Source organism: Hermetia illucens, chromosome 3 (genome assembly GCF_905115235.1).
Source record: "Hermetia illucens chromosome 3, iHerIll2.2.curated.20191125, whole genome shotgun sequence".
NCBI lineage: Eukaryota > Metazoa > Arthropoda > Insecta > Diptera > Stratiomyidae > Hermetia > Hermetia illucens.
The window spans coordinates 121,533,686-121,556,834 of NC_051851.1; the positions used below are offsets into that span (position 1 = coordinate 121,533,686).

The 23,149-nt window shown below is 40.8% G+C and overlaps 1 protein-coding gene across 1 annotated transcript; it reads left to right on the top strand.

Moving 5' to 3' along the window:
- The first annotated feature begins 10,683 nt into the window (after nucleotides 1-10,683).
- Nucleotides 10,684-21,460, top strand: LOC119651494 (UPF0430 protein CG31712). Its single transcript, XM_038055108.1, has 5 exons — nucleotides 10,684-11,078; nucleotides 11,307-11,463; nucleotides 18,486-18,686; nucleotides 20,393-20,476; nucleotides 20,540-21,460. The coding sequence occupies exons 1-5, from the start codon at nucleotides 10,909-10,911 to the stop codon at nucleotides 20,705-20,707; spliced, it is 780 nt and encodes a 259-aa protein (XP_037911036.1). The 5' UTR covers nucleotides 10,684-10,908; the 3' UTR covers nucleotides 20,708-21,460.
- Nucleotides 21,461-23,149: the final 1,689 nt, after the last annotated feature.

Consider the following 23,149-nt stretch of genomic DNA (forward strand, 5'->3'; position numbering starts at 1 on the left):
CTTTTGCGGTTGTGGCAATATCGTTTGTGAATAATCTCGCACGCGATGTTTTTCTCTAGTCAAGGATGCGCTTGGTATCATGAGAGAACGGAACTGTGCTGCAAAATTTTAGTGCAATTGCTCAGAAAATATACTTTTTTATTAGGAAACGAGCAACGAGTTAAGTCCATTTTGAGGTACAAACATTTCCTTTACCGAAAGAGCAGGCAAAACAATTTTCAAATGCAAAGTTCTCACGGTAATATTATTAGAGTGAGTAATTGGCACTTGCTTGTGCAAATTGGCAGAAGGATATTATTGTCCATTATATCTTTGGGACAATAGAATGAATTATTCCACCGATTACACTGCTCTGGTTTGGACTTGTTCTGATTTAGCCGAAAAACTTTTCGTTAACCCTTTCGAAAGGATTCTCAAAGCCAACGGTTTTAGAACCCATGTAAGATGATGATGTACTCCACGCATATATAAAGGGAAACTAGAGCTCCGCCAATAAGTCTCATACACGAGTGCTCTGGTGGAAAGTGCAATTTGTGTTGTTGTTGACGAGGGTTATCCATTCGACAAGCTGCTGAAAGGGGTGGGATTCTCCTAAAAGCTCTTGGAAAACATATGACGAAACCGGGGGAAGGGGAACATGTCTACCAGCACCAAAAGAAACCGAAACCGATTGGAGCACGCCTTTTTCATCAATCAATATACGCCTCATTGTTAAGGACTGCTTGTCTCGAGCTGGCAAAGTGTGCGTGAAGTTCCAGAATAATCTTACTTAGGAAGATTGGTTTAAGTCATTTTTGGATCTCAGAAAGTAGAGCTCTCACAGAGGAAGTGCCAAAAACATGCTGAACTACGATGAGACTAATTTAGCAACGACCCCAAATTCCAAATTGATGGTATTTCGACGTGGAGTGAAATATGCTAATCGCAATATGAATAGCTCCAAAGGGAGTATCTCTCTAATGTTTGTTGGTACTGAAACTGGTGAGCAACTACCTTTCTTTGTAGTGCATAGAGCAGAGTGTTTGTGACAGTCTTGGATTGAACACAGACTAAGAGTGGATAGTTTAACGCGGTCACATTCGAAGGGTGGTCTTAAAAGTGGTGCTCTCCTCAAATAAGAGAACATCTGTCAGTTTCTTTCGGCCAACAAAACAAACAGAAACGGCCATCATGCACTTTACTAGAAACATCAAAGTTCCCTTTTTCTACTGAAGTTATTCTGGGTCATCGTCTAGAAGATCTGCGACTCACACCAGAATCACGAGAAAAAAACTCGATGTCTTACTGGCCTGATTTGTTAATGTTGAAGGTTTCAACAACCCTGATGAAGTTGATGAACAAATAGCTGACAAGCCGGCGCCTACATCTTGCATTTCTGTCAGTTCCCTCAAGACAGCCCAAGATAACAGCTGAGCCTGAAGAAACAAGCACTGATAGCAAAATTCGTGACGATGCAATTTCTTTCCATGATGCAACGACGGATGACGAAAAAGAGGAACTTATTCAAATGATTATTGGTGACTTTGTTCTAATAAACCTACTGGAAAAAAAATCCGTGAAGTATTTTATAGCCAAAGTGATTAACAATGGAGATGTAGAAGTTTCTTATCTACGCACATCAACTGGAGGGCAATCGTTCTATTTTCCAAATTCCTCAGATCAGGACAGTCTTCCACTTTCTGACATTGAGTTAAAGTTGGAAACGCTTAACAACAAAGGAGGACCGTTCTACTTTAGAGAAGACACTGCATTTTTACCAGTTAATTAATTCATTCATTTGCTCATATGCACTTACTGTTAACCGCCGCGGCAAACCTCCAGACGTGGTTGGGTGCTGTGGCTAGCCGCGAGATGCGGTTGAAAAGACTGGCGGATGTCCAACCGCGGAAGAATAGGCCGGTTAGATTGTCAAACAATGCACAAATGATTCACAAATGAAGTGGACGCTATCATCGTATACAGATCATCATCACATCAAAAAAAAATACTGCTAATACCTGTACTATATTGATTAGTGATATACACAAATATCAAACCTCCACCCCCCATTTTAGTCGTCATAAATTTTTAAGGGGGGGGCTAGCCGCTATGTTTTTCCGATGGAGTTTGAGGGGGGATCTCCCGCTTTTTCCTTCATTCCCTACTTTAACCTTGCAGGATTAAGGTTCGGATCTTTTCAGGTCCAAATGGAGACTTTAAATCATTACCTCACATTACCTCTGCTTTAAACCCCTCTCTTTATATTTTGCCGCAGCGGACTTCCAAATCACCTCCCGCAATTGGATTTCAACTATAAATTTCTCCGTATTGAAATTCATGCCTGCGGAGTACACCTACACACACAACCTGGCCCTGAAGATGATTCATGACGCAGATGTCAATGCAAAAGGCACCACCATCTTCAAGTCCACCCAACTACTAGCCTATGCTAACGATACCAACTTCTTGTGAAGAACAACCCGAGATGTTTAAGCTGCCTTCATCCGGATCGAGCAGACGGCGCGAAATCTCGGGCTACACATTGATGAAGGCAAGACGAAATACATGGTGACAACATTAGCGCCAAAAACCAAAGAATGAACAATATCGAATCGCACTGGTCAAACGAAAACAATAAAGATAAGAGATTATAACTTTGAAACCGTTGAAAGTTTCTCCTGTCTAGGGTCGAAAATCACAACCGATAACAACCATGACGATGAAATCCGTACAAGGAACATCTCACCGTAGGGTTAAAGCTCTTACTGTACAAGACTATGACCTTGCCAGTCCTTATGTATTCCTCTGAGACTTGGGTTCTTAACAAAAAAAAATTGAGGACTTTCGGCCGCGTTCGAGAGAAGAATCCTCCGAAGAATTTTTGGCTCCCTACATGAGGATGGACGATTTCGTAGCCTACATAACAACAAAATCTATGAGCAATACCACGACCGTTGTGATAAAATCCGGCTCAACAGGTTGCAGTGGGCGGGTAACCTAATCCAAATAGATGAGGCTGTTCCAGCTCAGGAAGTCTATAAGGGCAATATCTATGGTAGAAAAAGAAAACGAGGCAGACTCTGCCTGAGATAGAGCAATGGCATAGGTCAGGACGCCAGAAAGCTTTCAGAAATATTGATTTGGTGAACCTCAGTACAAAACCGGGGTATCTGGAGTTCCTTACTAAGGCAGACCTAGACCGGATACCGGTTGTTACGCTGCTGATGATGATAATGGTGATGATAAAATACACCTGTACACTATAACTGGCGGTGAGCCGAACATTACAAATGCCTAGTACGTACAGTCAAGTTGACAGCTAACCGCAAGTCGGGCCGCAGCTCACCGTTCAGCCGCCGCGTTTGAAGTTTTGTCGCGGTATAGGGCGTTCAAGTATGCGCAATTACATAATAAAATCAAAAAGCATCTGGCCGCGCGTTTCAGCGTTTGCGCGGTTAACTACAAGTGTGTATGAGTCCTGAGAAAATTGAATTTGCACAACGAAACATTTGTAAGTGCACTTTCATATAAAAAGCATAAGTGGGCAAAGTCACCCATTCTAGCAGGTTAACTTTGCCCACACAATTTTCCATTTTTGTTTGTAAAACAAAACCTTACTAAATTGTCTAAATTGTCTAAATTGTCTATCTGTCCGTCTGTCCGTCCGTCCGTCCGTCCGTTTGTCAGTCTTGCTGTCACACGCACTTTTCTCAGAAAGAACTATACCAATTGGCACGAAATTTGATGAGAAGATGGGAACTGTGATGGTATGCGGTAAGTTACACCTTTCTAAGTCGAAAGTGATAATTTCTTTAGCTCTCGGAAGCTACCTAACCGGAAAATCTGAAAAAAGATCAAGATGCTGCCTCTATACGGTGTCCTGGGCCCAAAATATGCTCCATGACGATAACTACTGAAATTAAGTTAATAATAGTATATCACTATATTTTTGGAAAATTGACTTAAAACCCCTCTTAAATTTATTCTAGAGTTATAAAAATGTAATAATGTAGGCTACAATATGAAGCATGATATCCCCCAGTTGGATCAAAATAGTATTATTACTGATAAAATTACAGTAGTTGTCTTTTCCCGGTAAGTTTACTGCTACCCAAAAAACTAAACATCAATATCACACTAAAATAAGTAGTTTGACATGCTAAATATACATATACATTACGGGCTACATACAAATGCGGCGTTCTATACTTATATATACAAATAAAACTGTTTTGAAATGTGTACATATCATGATCATGTAATCGGGGAAAAAATCAATTTATTTCGATAGTTGTAGGAGGTTCGGTTCGGAGAAGTGTAGTGTATAGTAGAGGTTATTCAGTGATGTCTTTAATATCACAAAAGTGGTATCACCTTAAAGTATAATATCACATTACGAGCACCATCACCGAGAGTGATTCAAATAACACTTAATATCACAACATCGCCGTATGCATCACCCAGCAAAGAAATAATAATGTTATTACTCCCATCATAAATAATATTTTGTAATGTTCGTGCCAATGTGATATCAAATCACAAGATGTGTTATTCAATACGTTACACCGTTCTTCGCAGTTGAAGCGGTAGTGGCACTTGTCGAAGGTCGATGTCCACTACCGCTTGCAAAGACCTTATTATTATGATTTCTTGTTCTCACGACTGGCTGCGGCCTCGATTTGATTTTTTACTATAGGTATTTTTCGCTACTACTATGCATACTAATGATAAGTAATGTTAAGTAATGTCATCACCAAACATCACCTAGTAATATTGTAAGTGGTTCAATATATTACACCGTCCTTAATATAGGAGTACATAACACAAATGTTTTTCCTTCTGTATTAAAGAAATTTCATTCATTATCTGCTTGGAGCTGCCATGAATTTTACGTTACGAATATGATAAACGCAGGGAATATCACTCTAGTTATAAATATAGTATGTGATGTCGAGTATAGCACGTGATCTTGGTGATATAACATCACATATACGGCTAGTGTAACGAAATTTCGCATTTGTAACATTACTTTATAATTTTTCTATTCAAAAAGGAATGTAATATCACATCACTTATTGAGGTGATATTTCGTATTGCGAAATAAACTTAAAGGGGCCATCCCGTGTGAAGGCCGTTTTTTTTTTGGCTTTTTAGAAATTTTTTGTGAAGAACTGGATGAAGATACCAATACGAATTTTTTACCATTGATTTATTAATATCTTGAGCGTGGATAGTAATTTTTCCAGGCCGATCGCATAGTTCTTTATTGAAATACAGAACAATTTATGCACCTATCTCCAAAAAAGGTGTTTTTCTGCTGTCAGGCTAGCGGGCGCTACGATCATCTTAAGGAAAAAAGTAAACGGAATTTTAACGTACAGACTTAACTACAGTCCGCAAACTAGGATTATTAAAAAATATTGAAAACTGAATTTTTGGTGCCGTGTTAAACTTTTTTTTTGAATTTTGGTGTTTTCTTACGGCTTCTTCAATGAATAAAAAAAAAACTACTGAATGAATCGCAATAATCCTAGTTTGCGGACCGTAGAAATATGTTCTGAATATGTCCTGAAAATTTCATAGAATTTCGTTGGATAGGTTTTGGGCTATGGTGACAGCCAATTTTGAACATCCGGTTTCGAGAAAAACGCATTTAAAAAGTAGAATGCGATTTTTAGCCATAAAACCTAAACTGACCGTTAATCTGCGATACCTAATTTATAAAGTTTAGGTTTCTTCATGAAACACATGAACAGCCTTGGCTTCAATTCCTGTCCTTTTAGCGAAGTCATTCAAACGTCATTCGGACCGATAAATACGATCTTTATTACGACGATCGACATAAATCTAGCATGTGACTTATCACGTGTTTAACACTATAATTTCCGAACGACTCCGAATATCAAAAAATTACTTTGCCCATATATTCTACACTATATCTAAATACAATTTATGCCAAAAAAATTTGACTCCTTGGATCCGACACACGGGATGACCCCATTAAGCGGTACGATAACTACAAATGGATTCCAATAATGACTAATCAATTTATAGGCATCCATAGAAGTGCTCAAAAGAGAGCTAATAAAAAGAAGTGGTTTTGTTCCTTGACAATGTGCGACCAAATGATGAGCACAGTCTTGAGATACCTTTGTGTACCTTCCCAAACAAATATATTTATTAATAAGGACCGAAGTTGCAAACGCAGTTATGGATAATAGGATGACCCACATTTTCCATTTGTATTTGTTTGCCCATTCCCATTCTCCTTTTCTGGGGAAACCTCCTTAATAAAAATTCGCAATCCGGGATGGAGGAATCGAGGCGTCTATCGTTTTAATTTAGTGACTTTACACTGTATTTCAGCGGCTCCCCTTAAAATACCTTCCGTGCCTTCGAAGGTAATAATGGGGCATTGTATCATTGGGGCTCTGTTGCAGAGTTGACGGCTTCCTAATTACTCCTGAGAAAAAATTGAGGATATTTATTTAAATGCTTTTAGTGGAACCTCAGAGACACGAAGGCAGTATCCCTTACGATTGAGAATCACTTAACAACCTCAGAGTGGCTCTTCGCCCTTGTATGTTTTGGGGGGTATGCCATTAACTGGCAAGGAAGAAAGACCTAGGCGACTCCATGACGCGTTTATAACCCGTTTTCCGGAGCTAAATGATGTTCCGAAACAGAACCTTTCCAATCAGTACTGGGTGATAGTGCATAATAGCTGCCCTTCTAACTAGGTAACAAATTTTGCATTAAACTTCACTTGACCTCGATGTGGAATAGTCAATTTACCGGAAAAACCAAAGGAGCAACTCAAATACTCCACCTCTATGGTACTCCATAAATTCAGTAATGAGGAAAAGAATAGCACCTCAAGATGTCAACCCAATTTATAACCAGGCCTTGACTGACACATTAAGCTCTCAATACACGCAAAAAACTCCAGAAGCTGTAAAGAACAGCTTATAATCGATACAGTAACTGTAAAACAGGCTGCCCATCAAAAACGATCAGCCTTTGGCTCCATATCACAATCGTGGTTACTACAAGAGTTAAGGTTGTAAAAAATCAACCCGAATGTCGTTCATCTCCTGAAAACTGTGATGAAGATTTGGGGCACGCAGTTCGGTTGATGTTTCGATTCGAACAATTATTCGAAGAAAACGCAGCACAATAACATCTTCACTCGAAGTATGGATTTGGAAGGCCTCCACAAATACCTCGGCATATTGCAGGCAACAATACCTGCAGTGGCAATTATTAAGTGTAGGTTGCTAGGAGAATTTGAGCAGCGTCTAGATCTTGTCCTAAAAACAGAGCTGTTCGAGAAAAGTAAAATCATAGCAATCAACACCTTCGACATTCCCGTCCTTCATTTAGAGTTTGTCAACAAAAGGATAAGGGTAGCTCGAAAAATTGAAGTTCACTTTCCCACATCATCAGGGAGGAAGGAGGATACTTGATTTAAAAACTTAACACTATAACCGTATAACCTAGTGGGTTCCCTTCGTGAGTTTGTCTATGAGAAACAACCCTCTAACCAATTACATGAGTGTACCGTCATAACTGATAATAAATTGTCTCCTTTGAATTTGAAAAGCAGCGAATTGGACCCCATGTCGAGATGAGGAAAAGAAACTTTTAGAAAATATTTTTCTATCATGTCTCGCTCTTGGCTACAGAAAGACAAGAAGAACGAAAGGCTGTCCCCAAGGAGATGTGCTATCGCCAATTCTATGAAGTAAGTTGATCGACTCATACTATATGAACTGCAAATTCTGTCAATATACGCCCAAGAATATGTAAATGATGTGGCTGTACTGGGTGCTGGTCCAGATCTTGGAGCGGTGTGACAATTGGAGCCTCAGACATGGGCGTTTATTAAATCCGAATAAAACCACTGTGGAATTATTTACTGAAAGGAGGAACCCGAATGTTCGTCGCCTTCCTTTGGTTTCACCCTAAACTACTCTTACTACGACAAAACTACATCCGGCGCAGCTTTAAATGCACGACTCAATTTGCAGTCCTTCAATATATTATCTAGGTACATATATTCAGATCACTGCAATGAGAGCAACTCATCGACAAATTCGTTTCTGTCTACGGGACCGGATGTGAGCGACATAGAACACTGGAAGAAATATTGAGAAAACCCAGCTTTTGGAACGCCTTCTGATTCTCGCATCCCCCCACATCTGTTTAGTAGGGCGGACCTGATTTTAGCAGCCAGGGCTTTGATCGAAATCCTGTCCAATGGCGGAGCCTTCATCATCGTCAACGGCGCAACAACCGGTATCTGGTCTAGACCTGCCTTAGTAAGGAACTCCAGACACCCCGGTTTTGCGACGAAGTCCACTAATTTGATATCCCTAAAAGCTGTTTGGGGTTTTGACCTACGCCGTCGCTCCATCTCAGACAGGGCTGCCTCGCCTTCTTTTTCTACCATAGATATTGCCCTTATAGACTTTCGGGGCTAGATCATCCTCATCCACATGGATTAGGGGAGCCGCCCACCGCAACCTCTTGAGGCGGATTTTATCCACAACCAGATGGTCATGGTATCGCTCATAGATTTCGTCATTATGTAGGCCACGAAATCGTCCATCCTCATGTAGAAGTCAACAATTTTTCTGAGGATTTGCAATTTTTTTTGCTAAGAACTGAAGTCTCCAAGGAATATATAAGGACTGGCAAGATCATAATCTTTTTCAGTAAGAGCTTTGACCCTATAGTGAGACGGTTCGAACGAAACACTTTTTGTAAGCTGAAATAGCTGGCTGGCTACAATCGTGCGCCAAGCTGTTATCGGTAGTGATTTTCTACCCTAAATATGAAAAATAGGATAGGTGAAAATCAACGGCCTCAAAGTTGTAATCGCCTGTCTTTATTGTTCTTATTTAACCAATACTGTTTGATGTTATTGTCTCTTTGGTGGTTGGTGTTGATTTCCCCACCATATATTTCGTCTTGCCTTCATTGATGCAGCAGCAGAACTCGCGCTGCCTGCTCGATCTGGATGAAGACAGTTTGAACATCTCGGGGGTTGTTTTTCCCATGAAGTCGATATCGTCAGCATAGGCCAATAGTTGGGTGGACTTAAAAAGGATGATGGCTCTGCTCTTTCTAGGGCCTGATTAAAAAGGGTGCACGATTTCCTTGTCTTAGACTGTTTTTGATGTTGAATGTTCTCGAGGGCGATCCTTCTGCTTTTATCTGGCTGCGCACATTTGTCAGGGTCAGCCTAGAGAGTTTTATCAATTTCGTCGGGATACCGAACTTTCTCATGGTCATGTACAATTTTACCCTGGCTATGCTATCATAGGCGGCTTGAAGTCGATGAAAAGATGGTGCAACTATCGGCCGCAGATAAAGAATTTACTCTGTTTCTGATTTGGCTGGAGTGAAGCCTTTTTAGTATGGGCCGATGCTTGCTGGTGGTAGTCGTCTTTAATTGGCGGGTCCTCCAACTCGCCAGTATTCTCCTTGTTGTTCATCAAAGTATTCGACGTATCGCTTCAATATGCCCATTCTGCCAGAAATCAGATTTCCCTCTTTGTCTCGGTAGGATGAACATCGAGGCTTCATCCCGCTGACTTGTTAGTAAAACTTACTCCCTGTATTTTTCAAGTTCACAGAACTTACTCCAAACTACAATTTTATTTTATTATATATATATATATATTTCGGGAGCAACTTACTCCCTTCATCAGTACAAAGCTTTGTACTGAAGAATACTTGTACTGATGAAGGGAGTAAGTTGCTCCCGAAATATATATATACATAATAAAATAAATTTGTAGTTTGGAGTAAGCTACTGGTCTATCAATTTTAGACTTAACTACAAATAGAAGACAATATCTAACCTCTTCACAGAACTGTCGGTATCCCCAGGATTCCTTTTTCTGTTGCTAACTTACATTCAGTGTCGAACCAGCCCTTTCAACTTTGACTGGGGCCAAATATGCTTTTGACCATATCAATGATAACGTTCTTTGGGTAGTTGGGAACATCATTTGTCGATACTTCATCTCCAGAAACTCTATTGCCTGCGGCATCCATTTTCTCTTTATAGGGGCTTCGCCCCCTACATTATGATTTCTTTGTTAACTCTCATCTGGTTATCAGAGGGGATTGTCGGCGGTGTTGTTATTCGAGTCCTTATAGAGCTTCTTCACCGCGACAAGGCAAATACTGGCCATTACATTAATTACATTAATTTTTCAATTGGTTTACTAAAATTGAACACAGTGTGAAGTTCTAATGCATTATATGAAATTATGTGAAATTAGTATAATAATGTCTGGAAAATGTGAATTTCCAACATTCCCACTTGCCAATGAATTTACACCGTCGATCGTAATTCTTTTAGTATTGGCACGGGTCCATCTAGTAAGAAATGAAACTTTTTGACCGGAAGTATTCAAATCCTATCGTGTCCAGAATTACATTCAGCAAGCATAGTAAATTCCAACCAAATCGTCAAAAACTTATTAAATATTCGAACCACAGCCTTCCCAAGTCACGAAAGTAATAATATCGTAAGCTACCATGTGCACAATCCTACCTTCGAACAAGCTTATACACCAACCATATCTTATTCGTGCCTCAAATAATCATCCCATCATTAAACCATGAAGCAAATTTACCGTAGTTAACGCCTAATGAAATTTCGCGCAGTTTCTCGTAAATTATCACATTTTGACAGCGCAGCCATCATTATTTTTCCGTACGTGGTTATCTACTTCATGTCGACGGAATTAGACTTGAATTTGCGGTGGTTTTATAGCTAGAACTAACGTAGTGAATCTTGCAAGGGGCGCGTTACCCAAAGAATCTAATGAGCTTCCCGCGAAGTGTTGTAATAGTGTTCTTGTAGCGGCCAACTGAAGGGCGGAAGCCTAAAACCAAGCAAACGACGAGAAGATGGGAAAATCAAGATCTCGCAGTCGAAGTCCCGTGAAAAGACATCATCACCATCATAAAAGCAAGCATAAGCGGAAAAGCAAATCGCATGACCGCTCGGAAAGTCGCTCACATTCTCATAGCAAACATCGTGAACGCGATAGAAGTCGCGAACACAGTTCCAAATCCAGGTAAGTCTCACGTCGCGTTTTTATGTGACTTGCAGGCGCCGGCTGAGTCTGAATATCGAGGGCCCACCACTTACCAATAACATAAACTCAGCCGGCGCCAATGCCAGCAAAAGGTAACTCGGCAGTTTTAACATAATAAAAACTAAGGACAATGCTCCTTTCATGTGTCGTGCATTGGCGCCATTAAGTCTGTGAAGTGAACTCATGCCCTAATTGTGTGCCTTTCAGGAGGAGATCGAACTCAGTGTCGTCTACCAGCAGTAGTGCTTCAAGTTTACGTGAAAATCGCCGACACAGGAAGAAGGCGCGTAGCAAAAAGCTGGATGAAGTGGAACGATTGGCCGAAATGGAACGTCAACGGAGACAGAAGGAGGCCGAGCAAAAGGTATCACCCGTTCCCTATTATATTGAATTTCGAAAGCATTTTATCCCTCACTGCTACGTAAGTCAAGTGAGTACTTGCCGTAGACGGAGGGAGTGCTCTTTATTTATTTTCTACCCTTCGGCACGTGAAGTTAGAACAGTAGATAGAAACCGACTATAAGCAACATGATCGACACTTAAGGGCGTTCCTGCTTTTCAAGTGGCGGGTACTGTTTTATTCTCGACAATTTTCCGGAAGTAGGAGAAAATCCGGTGTAGAATTCGTTCCAAAATCACCAACAGCGCCCTCCCGTTAAGAACTGAAATATGCCCGCTAAACTAGGAAAGTTTTTTACACAAACACAATTTTTCAAGTTCTTGGCTTCGGATGTCTTTCTCGAAGGAACACAATGGGGTTTTTGTGAAACTTTCTAAAAGTAACACTACATTTTTAATACTGATATGACTTTCGGCCGTTTGATATGGAAATACAATGCTAGAGACTGCAGCCAAATCGATCAAAGTTTACAGACGATGACCTGTGTCGGATCCATGTTTACAAAAATGAATGAAACAAAAGAAATTTGGATTTTGACTGCAAAAACAATTTATTGCCAATGCAAATGGATTGCATTGAAGTTCACGCTAGTGGAAACGAACCGGCTTTTTTGCAACTCGCAGCATCATATGCTTTGTATCCCTTGGCAGGATACTGCGGGTCAATCACATAAGCACCATCGGTCACGATTCACTCAAATGCGCTTTAACCCTCCGCGGAATTTTCCGAGACGCCCGCTCCGAAGGTTTGGAGCTTTTAAGTAACATTGTGGGTCGCAGAAACAACATTAGCACAGATTTTAGACATAGCAGCAAAGGTGGATCTAGCCATGCTAACTCATCGAGCGAGAACCTGTTCGGTACCACCGATATACAAATTGATTGAAAGTCCATGATCCCGTGAGGGAGCAAGGAAATGTGGAAAGATATCATGGTCCATTCAACTCGTCCGCGTCCTCCGGACAAATGAACATGAAGAATGTCACCAATAACAGGAAGAACTAATATTGGTGCCAAAATGCAATCCTGGCGGATTCCGCTTTAGACCTCAAATTCCTCTGAGATTTTACCTCGGTGCAGCACGTGACATTTTACGCCATCATATGCCGCGCCTGAATACCCCTCCTGCATAGAGCACGCCAAATATACTCCCTGCTCCACAGCTTTCTCGAAATCGATGAAAAGTAGATAAAACAAAGATCTACAGAAACAAGCTCAACGATTAGGTTAAAGTTTAAAAGGCTTCTTCCAAGAATGGATCTGTTTTTAATCTTTATATTATACGTGTATACAGTGGAATCTCGATAATTCGTTCATCGATAATTCGAATTTCCGGCTAATTTATTCAAATTTGCCGTGCTTATCGTGACGCCCAATTTCCAGGAATTGGCGGATTAATTTGCGACATGGAAACGCCATTTTAAACCGATCTTTTCACACAATACGAACAAGGAAACGGTCCTGGGCCTAAATTGATATCCTCGGACGTCCGCTACCCTTCTTTCTTGAAAGGCAGTTCGTACTACGGACTCGGACAGCAAGATGCTAAATTCCATATCATACGATATACGGCTTAAACCAGCAACTGATTACTTGGTACACTGACGGATCCCTCACAGCAGAGGGAGCGGGTGCCGGTGTCATTGGTCCAAGGAAAATGTACTTTGAGCCAATGGGCAGGTACATTAGCATATTCCAGGCGGAAATATACGCCATAGACAAATGTGCCTCCTTTAATCTGCAAAGGAACTACAGGGGGCAGAACATAGCTATTCTCACCGATAGCCAAGCAGTGATCAAGGCACTTAGGTCCAACCAGGTGAACTCTAAACTGGTATGGGGATGCCTTGAGAGACTGAATACACTCGGCTCGTCCAACAAGGTCTGGATACTTTGGGTTCCAGGCTATGCTGGGTTGGAAGGCAACGAGGCAGCGGACGAACTAGCCAAGAAGAGAGCAAGGACGCCTTTACACGGGCCAGAACCCATCTGTGGAATCGGAAACGGTTTCATGGCTATGAATCTAAGAAATGAAGAGGAACGGCTGAGGGAACTATACTGGGCGGGCCTACCAGGGATGGAGCAATCCAGGGTGCTTATTGGGGGATATGAACCCATCCGCACAAAGGGTTGCTTAAACCTCACCAAAAAGAACATCCGAATCATAGTGGGAATTCTCACTGGTCATTGTCGGCTGCACTATCACCTAGGGAAGCTAGGAATTTCTACGGACACTACCTGCAGGTTTTGTGACGAGGAGGACGAAACCTCTATACACGTCCTGGGACAGTGTCCGGCACTTGTGCAAAGTAGGCCGAGGCATCTGAGAGAACACTTAATACCAGATGCAAAGCTGAAGTTTGATACGCTTGATAGTGTTGAAATCACCCGAAAATCAAAAAAAAATGTTGGCTAATTCTAATTTCCTATAATTTGTAAATTCGAAGCGTTTTAAATGATATAAAAAATAAAAGTCCGCGAATACATTTCCAATGAATTTATAAAGAATTCCATATAAGATTAATTATGTGTATTTATTCTTTTTTCTATAACCTTTACCCCGCTTATAATCGGGGTTGGCCAGTCGTGATCGGTTGCCCCCTTTTGTTCTATCAAAGGCTTGATTTGGATGCAGTCGCGAGGCTTTCAAATCCTTATTCCAGTATATCAAGCCACCACTATTTTGGTCGTTTAGGATCCATTTCCATGTTCAGACCCATCTTGACAAGTGAATTCCCGTTTGCGCCAATTACGTGACCATACCATCGAAGACGCCTCCCTCGCAATTTTTCCACGATCGGTACAACCCCATACCGGTCACGGATATCCTCATTTCGGATGTGATCAAGTCATGTCACGCAACATCTTCGTCTCCATTATCACTAGACGCCGGTCATTGTCTTTTATAGTCGGCCAACATTCAAAATCATAGAGGGCGGACGACATTGTGGTAATTTTTAAATTTGATACGTCGATCACAAAAAACAGAAGTTGTGGAATGGCTGCTATACCCGCCACACTTCGCACTTTAATTTTCGGATCGTGGTAAAGCAATCGAACCCAGCACACCAATTCTTCTCGTAGTAGATGTTGTCGTAAAGCATACCAAATAATCTCAGATCCAGAAATGCAATGTAAAGAGGACGATGTTGTACACGGTTTCTCCATGAATAATCGCGCATTGGTAATTCCACAGTTCTTGACAAATGCGGCTTGATTCACAGTTATTTCAGCGATTTCGTGAATACGGTTATCAGAAATGCTTTCAAATATTTTCATGATATTTGAGAGCAACCGCATCGGGCGGTAATTTGAACATTCTGCTGAACTACCCTTCTCTTTCCATATTGGAATTGTTGTGTTTTCTTGCCAGTCAGATGGTGTTGTAGCTTTCTCAATAACCGATTGAAGAATTCACTGGGCCACAATGTTGGGTTCCAACTCTTCGCTTTCCAGAGCTCAGATGCGATGTCATAAGGTCCTATTGATTCATTTTATTGCTTCTTCGGCAAAACTTGTGGAAGTAGGAGATAAACTAATTCTTCGTCGGTAAGCAAAGTACCATTCTTGTCATTGACGCAACAGAAGTGTTAGATATCCTGTGTGTTTTGGTGTCGGCCTTTGACAAGTCGATACAGATCTCTCTCGCCATCCCGAATGTCCAGTTTATCGTAAAGATCTCTGTAAAGCACCTCTCGACTGACAGCGATCGCTTTATTTGCTTCCCAGTTGGCATTCTCACGAATTTGCCAATTTCTCAGTATTTTATCGGCAAAAAACTTATGGTAGATTCTTGTTGATTCCAAATCCATGTATCTCGGTTGATGAATCGCTTACCTGGCTGGGTAACCTTGTAAACCCCGAGAGCTGCATAGGGCGCTTTCTGAATTTTTAATTTGGTTCCACGATTCCCCCACATTCGTGATGGTTGGTAATCGCGTAAGCGAGATAATCTATTCTTTTTTCTCATGAAATCGCCACCACCTAATGCGCGTCCGGCCAGTTCGCTCCTCGCGCTGTTTTATCGGTGGTTTGGTTCGTAAAACCGCAGTCAATTTTGGGGTGTGATGGACTCATATGAAGATGAGACAATCGTTCGATGAACCATGTACTCGTATTTACAAGTACAAAGTTATGGACGTCCACAAAATCGAGTATACGCTCGCCACCCCCTCCCCATGGCATCTGTTGTCGTCTGCCTTTTCACTCGCAGGTCTTTGCATCGTGAGATTGCTAGAAGGCGTCTTTTCGGCATCAGGTCGACCTGTTTGTGGTGCATATGCAGTGAAGAAGTGGATCGTGCCATCAACAGATATAATGATGCATTTCATCAATCGGTCATCAGCTCGTTTGACTTCTTTAAGATGGTTTTCTACCGTCAAGCGTAAATTCCAAAACTATTTGTGGAAATTAATTGGAAAGTAAGCATTGATAGATAAGATAACTCAATTTTTTTTATTTAATTTGTTTTGAATTTTCGCAAATATTTTTAAAAAATACCCATCGTTTTTCTAATGTCCTTGAAATATTCTTACCACAGTCCTTGTCGAAATGTCACGGGCTTTGTTAATCGCATTGTCAAGATGTTTACTCTACTTAAGCTTACTATCCAAAACCACTTCCAGAAATTTTGCTTTACTTGATAGTTGAAGCCCTCCGTCGAAAAAAAATACAAGTTTGAGTTCACCCAGGCTTTTTTTTAGACTACATGAGGTTGGTTTTATTGTGAGCTTCTCCCGTTCACACCGCCCTTCTATTAGACTCAGAGTTTATTGTACTAGCTCTAAAATTGTTTGCAGGAATTTCCCCGAATTGATTAAGCATACATCAGCACAATACACCATTCGTTTAGTAAGACTAGCAACTCTTCCGCTATAAGGTTCCATACTAGGTAGATGATAATGCTCCCCAGCGCAGCGGAGACTCTGATCATATAGATGCGCTTGATCCAGCTTGCTTTTCAGCAATAATTGTAGAAGTCTGATTCTCGTGTTTTAAAAAGGGAAATGGGACTTATTAGCATATAGGCTTTAATCGAGGTTTGATCTCGCCTGGAATTTCCTGGAAATGACATCCTTGCCTGCCTCCAAATGGTACATAGTCCAACAAAACACTAGATCTATAGATTTTAACTAACTACTGCCCCAAAAATGGAATCCCATGCTTCCCCTTTGACCAAACTTAGCTCGCGAGTTTCCAGTTGTGTCTGCTTATTACCTTATTGTCTAGAACTGTTCCATCTAACTAGATCTCGCCGTTGGGTCTTTTCAGTGTCCCAAATTGATTAGCTGGATCATCAGCTAGAATCCTCTGGGGGTATATTATTCCTTAAGTGTTTCTATTTCTTCACCGAATCTCTTCCACGAGCCCCCTTGGCTTTGCGGAACTCTTTGCTATACTAAGTATTCGAATGTGCCACAGGATATGTGATATATCAACTTACTGCCACCTTTGACCGGGCTTTTCATTGAGGCTATTATGATCAGCAGGATAATGATGTAGCCAGTGTGAGGGATCAGGAGCGCTAATATTCGCTATTCAAGCGAAAGTACTTGAAAGCAAAGACGTAACATATTCTTTTTCTTCTGTGCTTTTGTCAGGTAAATGTCTGTGCCTGTATCAGACATTAGACGCACTTGCAGATATTAATTCAACAGAATTCGCATTCTTACTCGTAACTACGAATACGTTTGTATTCACTCTCGAACGTGAAAATAAAGCCGTATTCGTATTCATAGAAAATTATCGTACGAATTTTCCAAAAAGTTTATTAGTTTAGAATCAATGCGATACGGATGTAGGACATCGATTAACCGGATATGCGGGAATGTTCATATATTCTTTGACCTCTACTTGGCTGTCCTACAACCACCAAGTCGATAATGAGTTACTATTTTCAACCCCTTGATCCAACCCGACAGCTCTTCTGCACTTCGGACAGAATGTTCGTCTCGAGGTTTACATTGATCCTTCCACTAATAATGGATATTATTAATTTGTACATGGTTGATAAGCAAGTAACCGAATTTGCGTCTGCGGGATCCTATACCGGAAAAGGACTTTTTAGAGATACGAGTGACTTTTGCCATATAATCGCAACCGACTGTCGTTTCTGCTTCAGTGTGTCCAGAATTCCAACTACGAGTGTCTCACTGAGGATGGACCCTCTGCACTTTATATTTTGCTCGTCTGCTGGCTCTGCCAGTGCTGATTTGAATCAGCCATTCAATGCCCTGCCTTGATAAGTCGCGCCGACATTCCAGAAGAATTTTCCATGGTGGATCTCTTCGGTCACTCAAAAAAATACAAAAGTAAATCTTCCGTGCTTGCAATCTGACAGGCGCAACTGCATCACAACTGTAATTGCAAGAGCGACATATCAACATACGTCAGACGCCATCTGGCTGGCTGGAGATGCATAAGGTCTGGGAATATCTGGCCTGTGCAGAAGATCCATTTCCGAGAATTCTTTATAGGCTTTTTAGAATTCATCCCGAATCTCTCTCCCAGACTTCAGGCAGACATTGAACAAAAGTGCTTCGGCGAGTACTGAAACTGTTTCCCGCAGTGCCGCGTAGTGTTGTTGATGCAAATCTGCTGAAATGGTCACCACAGGTTATGACAAAACAGCTAGAGCAAGCAGAGCTATATTCCTGATCATTGTCGCCTAGACGTCGAACTACTATATCCCACGATCCAGTCACCAAGTCACACAACTCCCGCCAGTTATTCGTACCGGACCTTAAGTTTCCCTTTCTCCTCATTTAATAGGTTGACATTTTACACCTAACTGCCAGGGGTGATGATAGTTTCCTCAGTGAGTTATCTACAAAGTTCTCTGAATTTCCTCACCTACACCCTAAGAAGCTGCGATGGTCTACAGCTCCTCCTTTCACAGCCAGGCTTGGGGGGGGGGGGGGGCTAGGAAAAATATTCGTACTAGCCTAATGTATTGCTTTTTAGTAATAAGAATTTGTTTCCTTCTAGATAATCGAAGAAGAAGCGGCCAAGCGAATTGAACTGCTCGTTAAGCGTCGCGTAGAAGAGGAATTGGAGAAACGCAAGGAAGAAATCGATTTGGAAGTGAATCGTCGTGTTGAAGCGGCGAAGAAGCAAATGGAACGCGAAATGATGCAAGAATTGGAGAAGCGGCGCGAACAAATTCGCGAAGAAGAACAAAAACGCGAGGTAGGTTCCGAGATCATTGGATATGCGAGTCCCGTATCCACGTCATGTTTACATCCTATCCAACTCCACACTCAAACCACCACTTCTCCTCATTCTAATATAAATGAAACCTCAAAAATAACAAACTGGTCTCGAGATATTTTTTCGCCTACTCTATTCATATACATATTCTGTATTTCGTCTCTCAAATGAATTTTTTTATGTGATATTGCCAGACCAGTTTTGTTTTCGCTTTCTGCAAAGAATTTCAGCTTTTAGCCGTTTTATCCGACAATGTAAAAGAGGAAGTGAAAAGAAGCTGAGATACGTTGCTTTCTTGCTATCTATTTGAAAGCATCGATTTGATTTGTGTTGGGGGGTCTGCCGTTCCCCCTATTTGTTTGTTTTCTATTTCCGTGAATTCGGAAACAGCAAGGATCGCCAGGGACGGATTCGTGTGGAGACGGGAAACACGGGAAAGCAAGCAGCAACTTTAGCATCGTGTGTAACAACGCGTTCTTTTGATTTAAACGAGGCTGAACCGATTTTGTTGTGTTGTTAGCGCATCGAACAAGTTTATAAGAATCTCAATATTTTGCATTATCCTACTGAAATTTTCAAAAATTGTAGCACTAAATCTTTCCTACTAAGCTCCAAAAGATATTTTCATCGGTTTTCCCATAAAAACCGTGTCAAACGATTCTGTTGAGAAACACTAATGAGAACTCCATCCACTTTGGCCATAGACATTGCCAATAACCTACTCGTAGTAACTATTCATGCTCCATTCAAAGTTGGCGGCAGTCTCCCGAATTCGAAGGGAAGATTTCAAACCCTTCAGAATTGAAAAACATCCCCTCCAAGAGTATTTGAATTAGGCATTCCATCCGACTTCCGACTTGATTGTCCCTTGTCTTGTTACTTTGAACCAATTTGCAATAGTGGATGTACACGATCGAAGCGGGTAAGTGGTTTTTTCAGAGATACGAGTCAAATTCGGTACACTAAAAGCAAACTACATGTTTTGCCACACAGACCCTGAATTAGAATACGTAGTGACTCCTAGATTGCTTTGTGTGTGATGTTTCTGAAGCTCTTTTAGCAATGAACCAAGTTAGTAATGGACAAGTTAAGGGTTAGGCGATGAAAGTCATTCCATGGCAAGACAAAAATTACACGACAGAATTGCTAACACGCCTTTAATGAATATAAAGCACAATTCAACAGTGAACCAAAAGCGATTAAAAATTTATTGTGATCCATTTAAGGCCCGAGTTATGGATTCTTGCAAAATTCAATATAAAACAAAAGTATTTAAACAATTTAGAAATAATTGTGAGCGGCATCAGGTATTATTCTTATTATTAATTTATTTTTAAATAAAAAATAACTATAACTGTTAATTATACAAAAAACCATTGTTTTTTAGTTTGTTTTCCGTATTATTTGTTTTTCAATTATTTCGAATAAGGATGTTGCAAGGAAGACGGGAAATGGAAAATAAAATGAAGAAACCTATCGAGTCCTGAGTCGAGAAGGCTTGAACGACTTCACGATTCGAAGTAGCTGACCTCTTCCCCTCTTTGCCTTGCCGAAAATATTATTTGACAATCTTTTTACATCTATGTAAGAGAAAATTGATGAGGCGTATAAAATAAGCACAAATAAACGTATTTTATGCAAATGAATAGTTGATGCCATACTAATTGACAAATGAAATTTTATAGGAAGAAGAGCGGAAAAAGCGCGAAGAGCTTGAATTAATTTTGGCTGAAAATAATAGGAAAATCGAAGAAGCACAAAAGAAACTGGTAAATTGCTGGCTTCCGCCCAAAAACGACGAATGGATCAACTGAACTTTTTGTAATTTTCAGGCCGAGGAACGTTTAGCAATCATTGAAGAGCAACGACAAATGGACGAAGAGCGTCAAAGAATGCGTAAGGAACAAGAGAAGCGTGTAAAGGAAGAGCAAAAAATGATTTTAGGGAAAAATAATTCACGACCAAAACTTTCGTTTTCTTTGAAGCCAGGTGTTTCGTGAGCTTGCGCCTCGAGCGTGCTCCCGAAAATGAAAACAGTTGCCCTGGCATTCTCATATGAATCGCTATTATTTGTAGCTTAATTTTTTTAACAGAAAAAATGATATTTTCCTTTTTAGGATTTGTACCGATTAATAGATTTTCCTATTGTACATATACTTTTGTTCTCTGTGAAGAGCAGAAAAACTAGTGCTTGAAGATGCGCTCGCTTTCTAGCGGCAGTGGCGTGATGCAGTGTGAGTACACACTTAGACACCTCGCTCGGGGCAAACATTCAATCACTTTCAACCCACGCGTAGAAGTGGAACATGGAATCAACAACTCCCAACTAGGATTCCGCACTTGATGCGCTGAAAAATGAATGTTTGTTCTCTGGTATCGAATTAATTGAAATAATTTCTACGTTTAAACAATATTATGAAATGGTTCGATCATTTTTACTTGCACGATCGATGCGTACTGGTTCGCGAAATTATTTACCGCGCTGAATTGCACTATACCTGCTCCTTCTCTTTAGTTTAATTTAACCAAATTAGTAAAATATTACTGATTGATCAATGCTTTTTTGGACTGCTCGTATTCTTCCAAGCAATCGCAAAGAAAATGAGTTTGATATCAGGATGCGGTTGACGCATATCTGTGTGTAAGAGGAGCGTAGATAATAAGGATATTTTATTTCATTTAATTACAATTATAATAGTTCTTAGCCAATAAGTTATTTTTTATCTAAATAAAATAATCATCGATAAGAGTAATATGTTTTTTTTTAATTTTTACTCAATTAGTTTTCTATTTCCATCTTCGCCTTTTGTTCTTTGCTCTGGAATAGCAAGTATTTGATGAGGTCTTGCTAGGTGATCCAGAGTAAATTTTGTACTGAATTTTGATCTAGGTAACTCTAGGTAGTCAATTTGTGTGCAATTATCTACATTTCATTCTACCAAGCTTGAAAATGACTTACATGAAACCCTGTAAACTACTCCCTGGTGGTTAATTACTCATAAAATAATTTTTCCTCATTGTATTAGCTTTTCATTTTTTTTTTAATCTAAAGTAGAGCAACGTACAGTTTCGTAAGTGCTGCTTAATCACATCTAGTCCATAAGTGAACAACTACCGTACGTCTCATCCTGCAAATCTCACAAAAATTATACACATTTGGGTGAATTTCAAATGCAAGGTTTCAAAGTTTTTGAGGTGCGCTAGCCAAAGTAATCTTCTCAGACTTCTTCATGTTTAACTATTTTAACTCAAACAAATCTTATCGTTTTTTAAAGTCAGGTTTTCTCGAACTTCGTCTTTCTTATATTCGCAATTTTTGGAATAACCCACACACTTCGGGCAACCAGCTCTTCGCAATTTTCACAACTTATATTCTGATGAAAACCACTTGGGAGGTGAAATACATTTACGCACGAATCGATAACACCATGGCTTCACCCACCTGAAGTGGGAGGACTTTGGGAACCCTCTCCTTGGTCGGGACAACGACTTCGGTTTTCTACTGAGCTAGGAAGAACCCATGTTCAACCATCTATCTATTAACTTGCCGCATCACCGTTCCTATGTAAATGGACTGAGTTCGTCCAACCGTGTCAGTGCCGCAACATCATCTATATATCCGACCAGATGCGATTCATCAGGCATAAATCCCTAAGTCACCCGCGATGTGACCTCGATTTCGCGCCGTCCTTCCTGAGTATCATCATCATCCTCAACGGCGCAACAACTGGTATCCGGTCTAGGCCTGCCTTAATAAGGAACTCCAGACATCCCGGTTTTGCGCCGAGGTCCACCAATTCGATATCCCTAAAAGCTGTCTGGCGTCCTGGCCTACACCATCACTCCATCTCGTCTTCTTTTTCTACCATAGATATTGCCCTTATAGACTTTCCGGGTGGGGCCATCCTCATCCATACGGATTAAGTGACTCGCCCACCGTAATCTATTGAGCCGGATTTTATCCACAACCGGACGGTCATGATATCGCTCATAGATTTCGTCAGTGTGTAGGCTACGGAATCGTCCATCCTCATGTAGGGGGCCAACAATTTTTCGGAGGATTCTTCTCTCGAGCGCGGCCAAGAGTTTGCAATTTTTCTTGCTAAGAACCCACGTTTCCGAGGAATACATGAGGACTGGCAAGATCATAGTCTCGTACAGTAAGAGCTTTGACCCTATGGTGAGGCGTTTCGAGCGGAACAGTTTTTGGAAGCTGAAATAGGCTCTGTTGGCTGATAACAACCGTGGGCGGATTTCATCAACGTAGCTGTTATCGGTTGTGATTTTCGACCCTAGATAGGGGAAATTGTCAATGGTCTCAAAATTGTATTCTCCTATCCTTATTCTTCCTGTTTGACCAGTGCGGTTTGATGTTGTTGGTTGGTTCGTCTTCGGTGCTGACGTTGCCACCATATATTTTGCCTTGCCTTCATTGATGTGCA

Excerpts from the sequence above, each read along its gene's own strand:
- LOC119651494 (XM_038055108.1), top strand. The coding sequence starts at position 10,909 with ATGGGAAAATCAAGATCTCGCAGTCGAAGTCCCGTGAAAAGACATCAT. Across the intron at positions 11,079-11,306 it reads GAACACAGTTCCAAATCCAG|GAGGAGATCGAACTCAGTGT; the intron begins GTAAGTCTCACG and ends TGTGCCTTTCAG. Across the intron at positions 11,464-18,485 it reads AGAAGGAGGCCGAGCAAAAG|ATAATCGAAGAAGAAGCGGC; the intron begins GTATCACCCGTT and ends GTTTCCTTCTAG.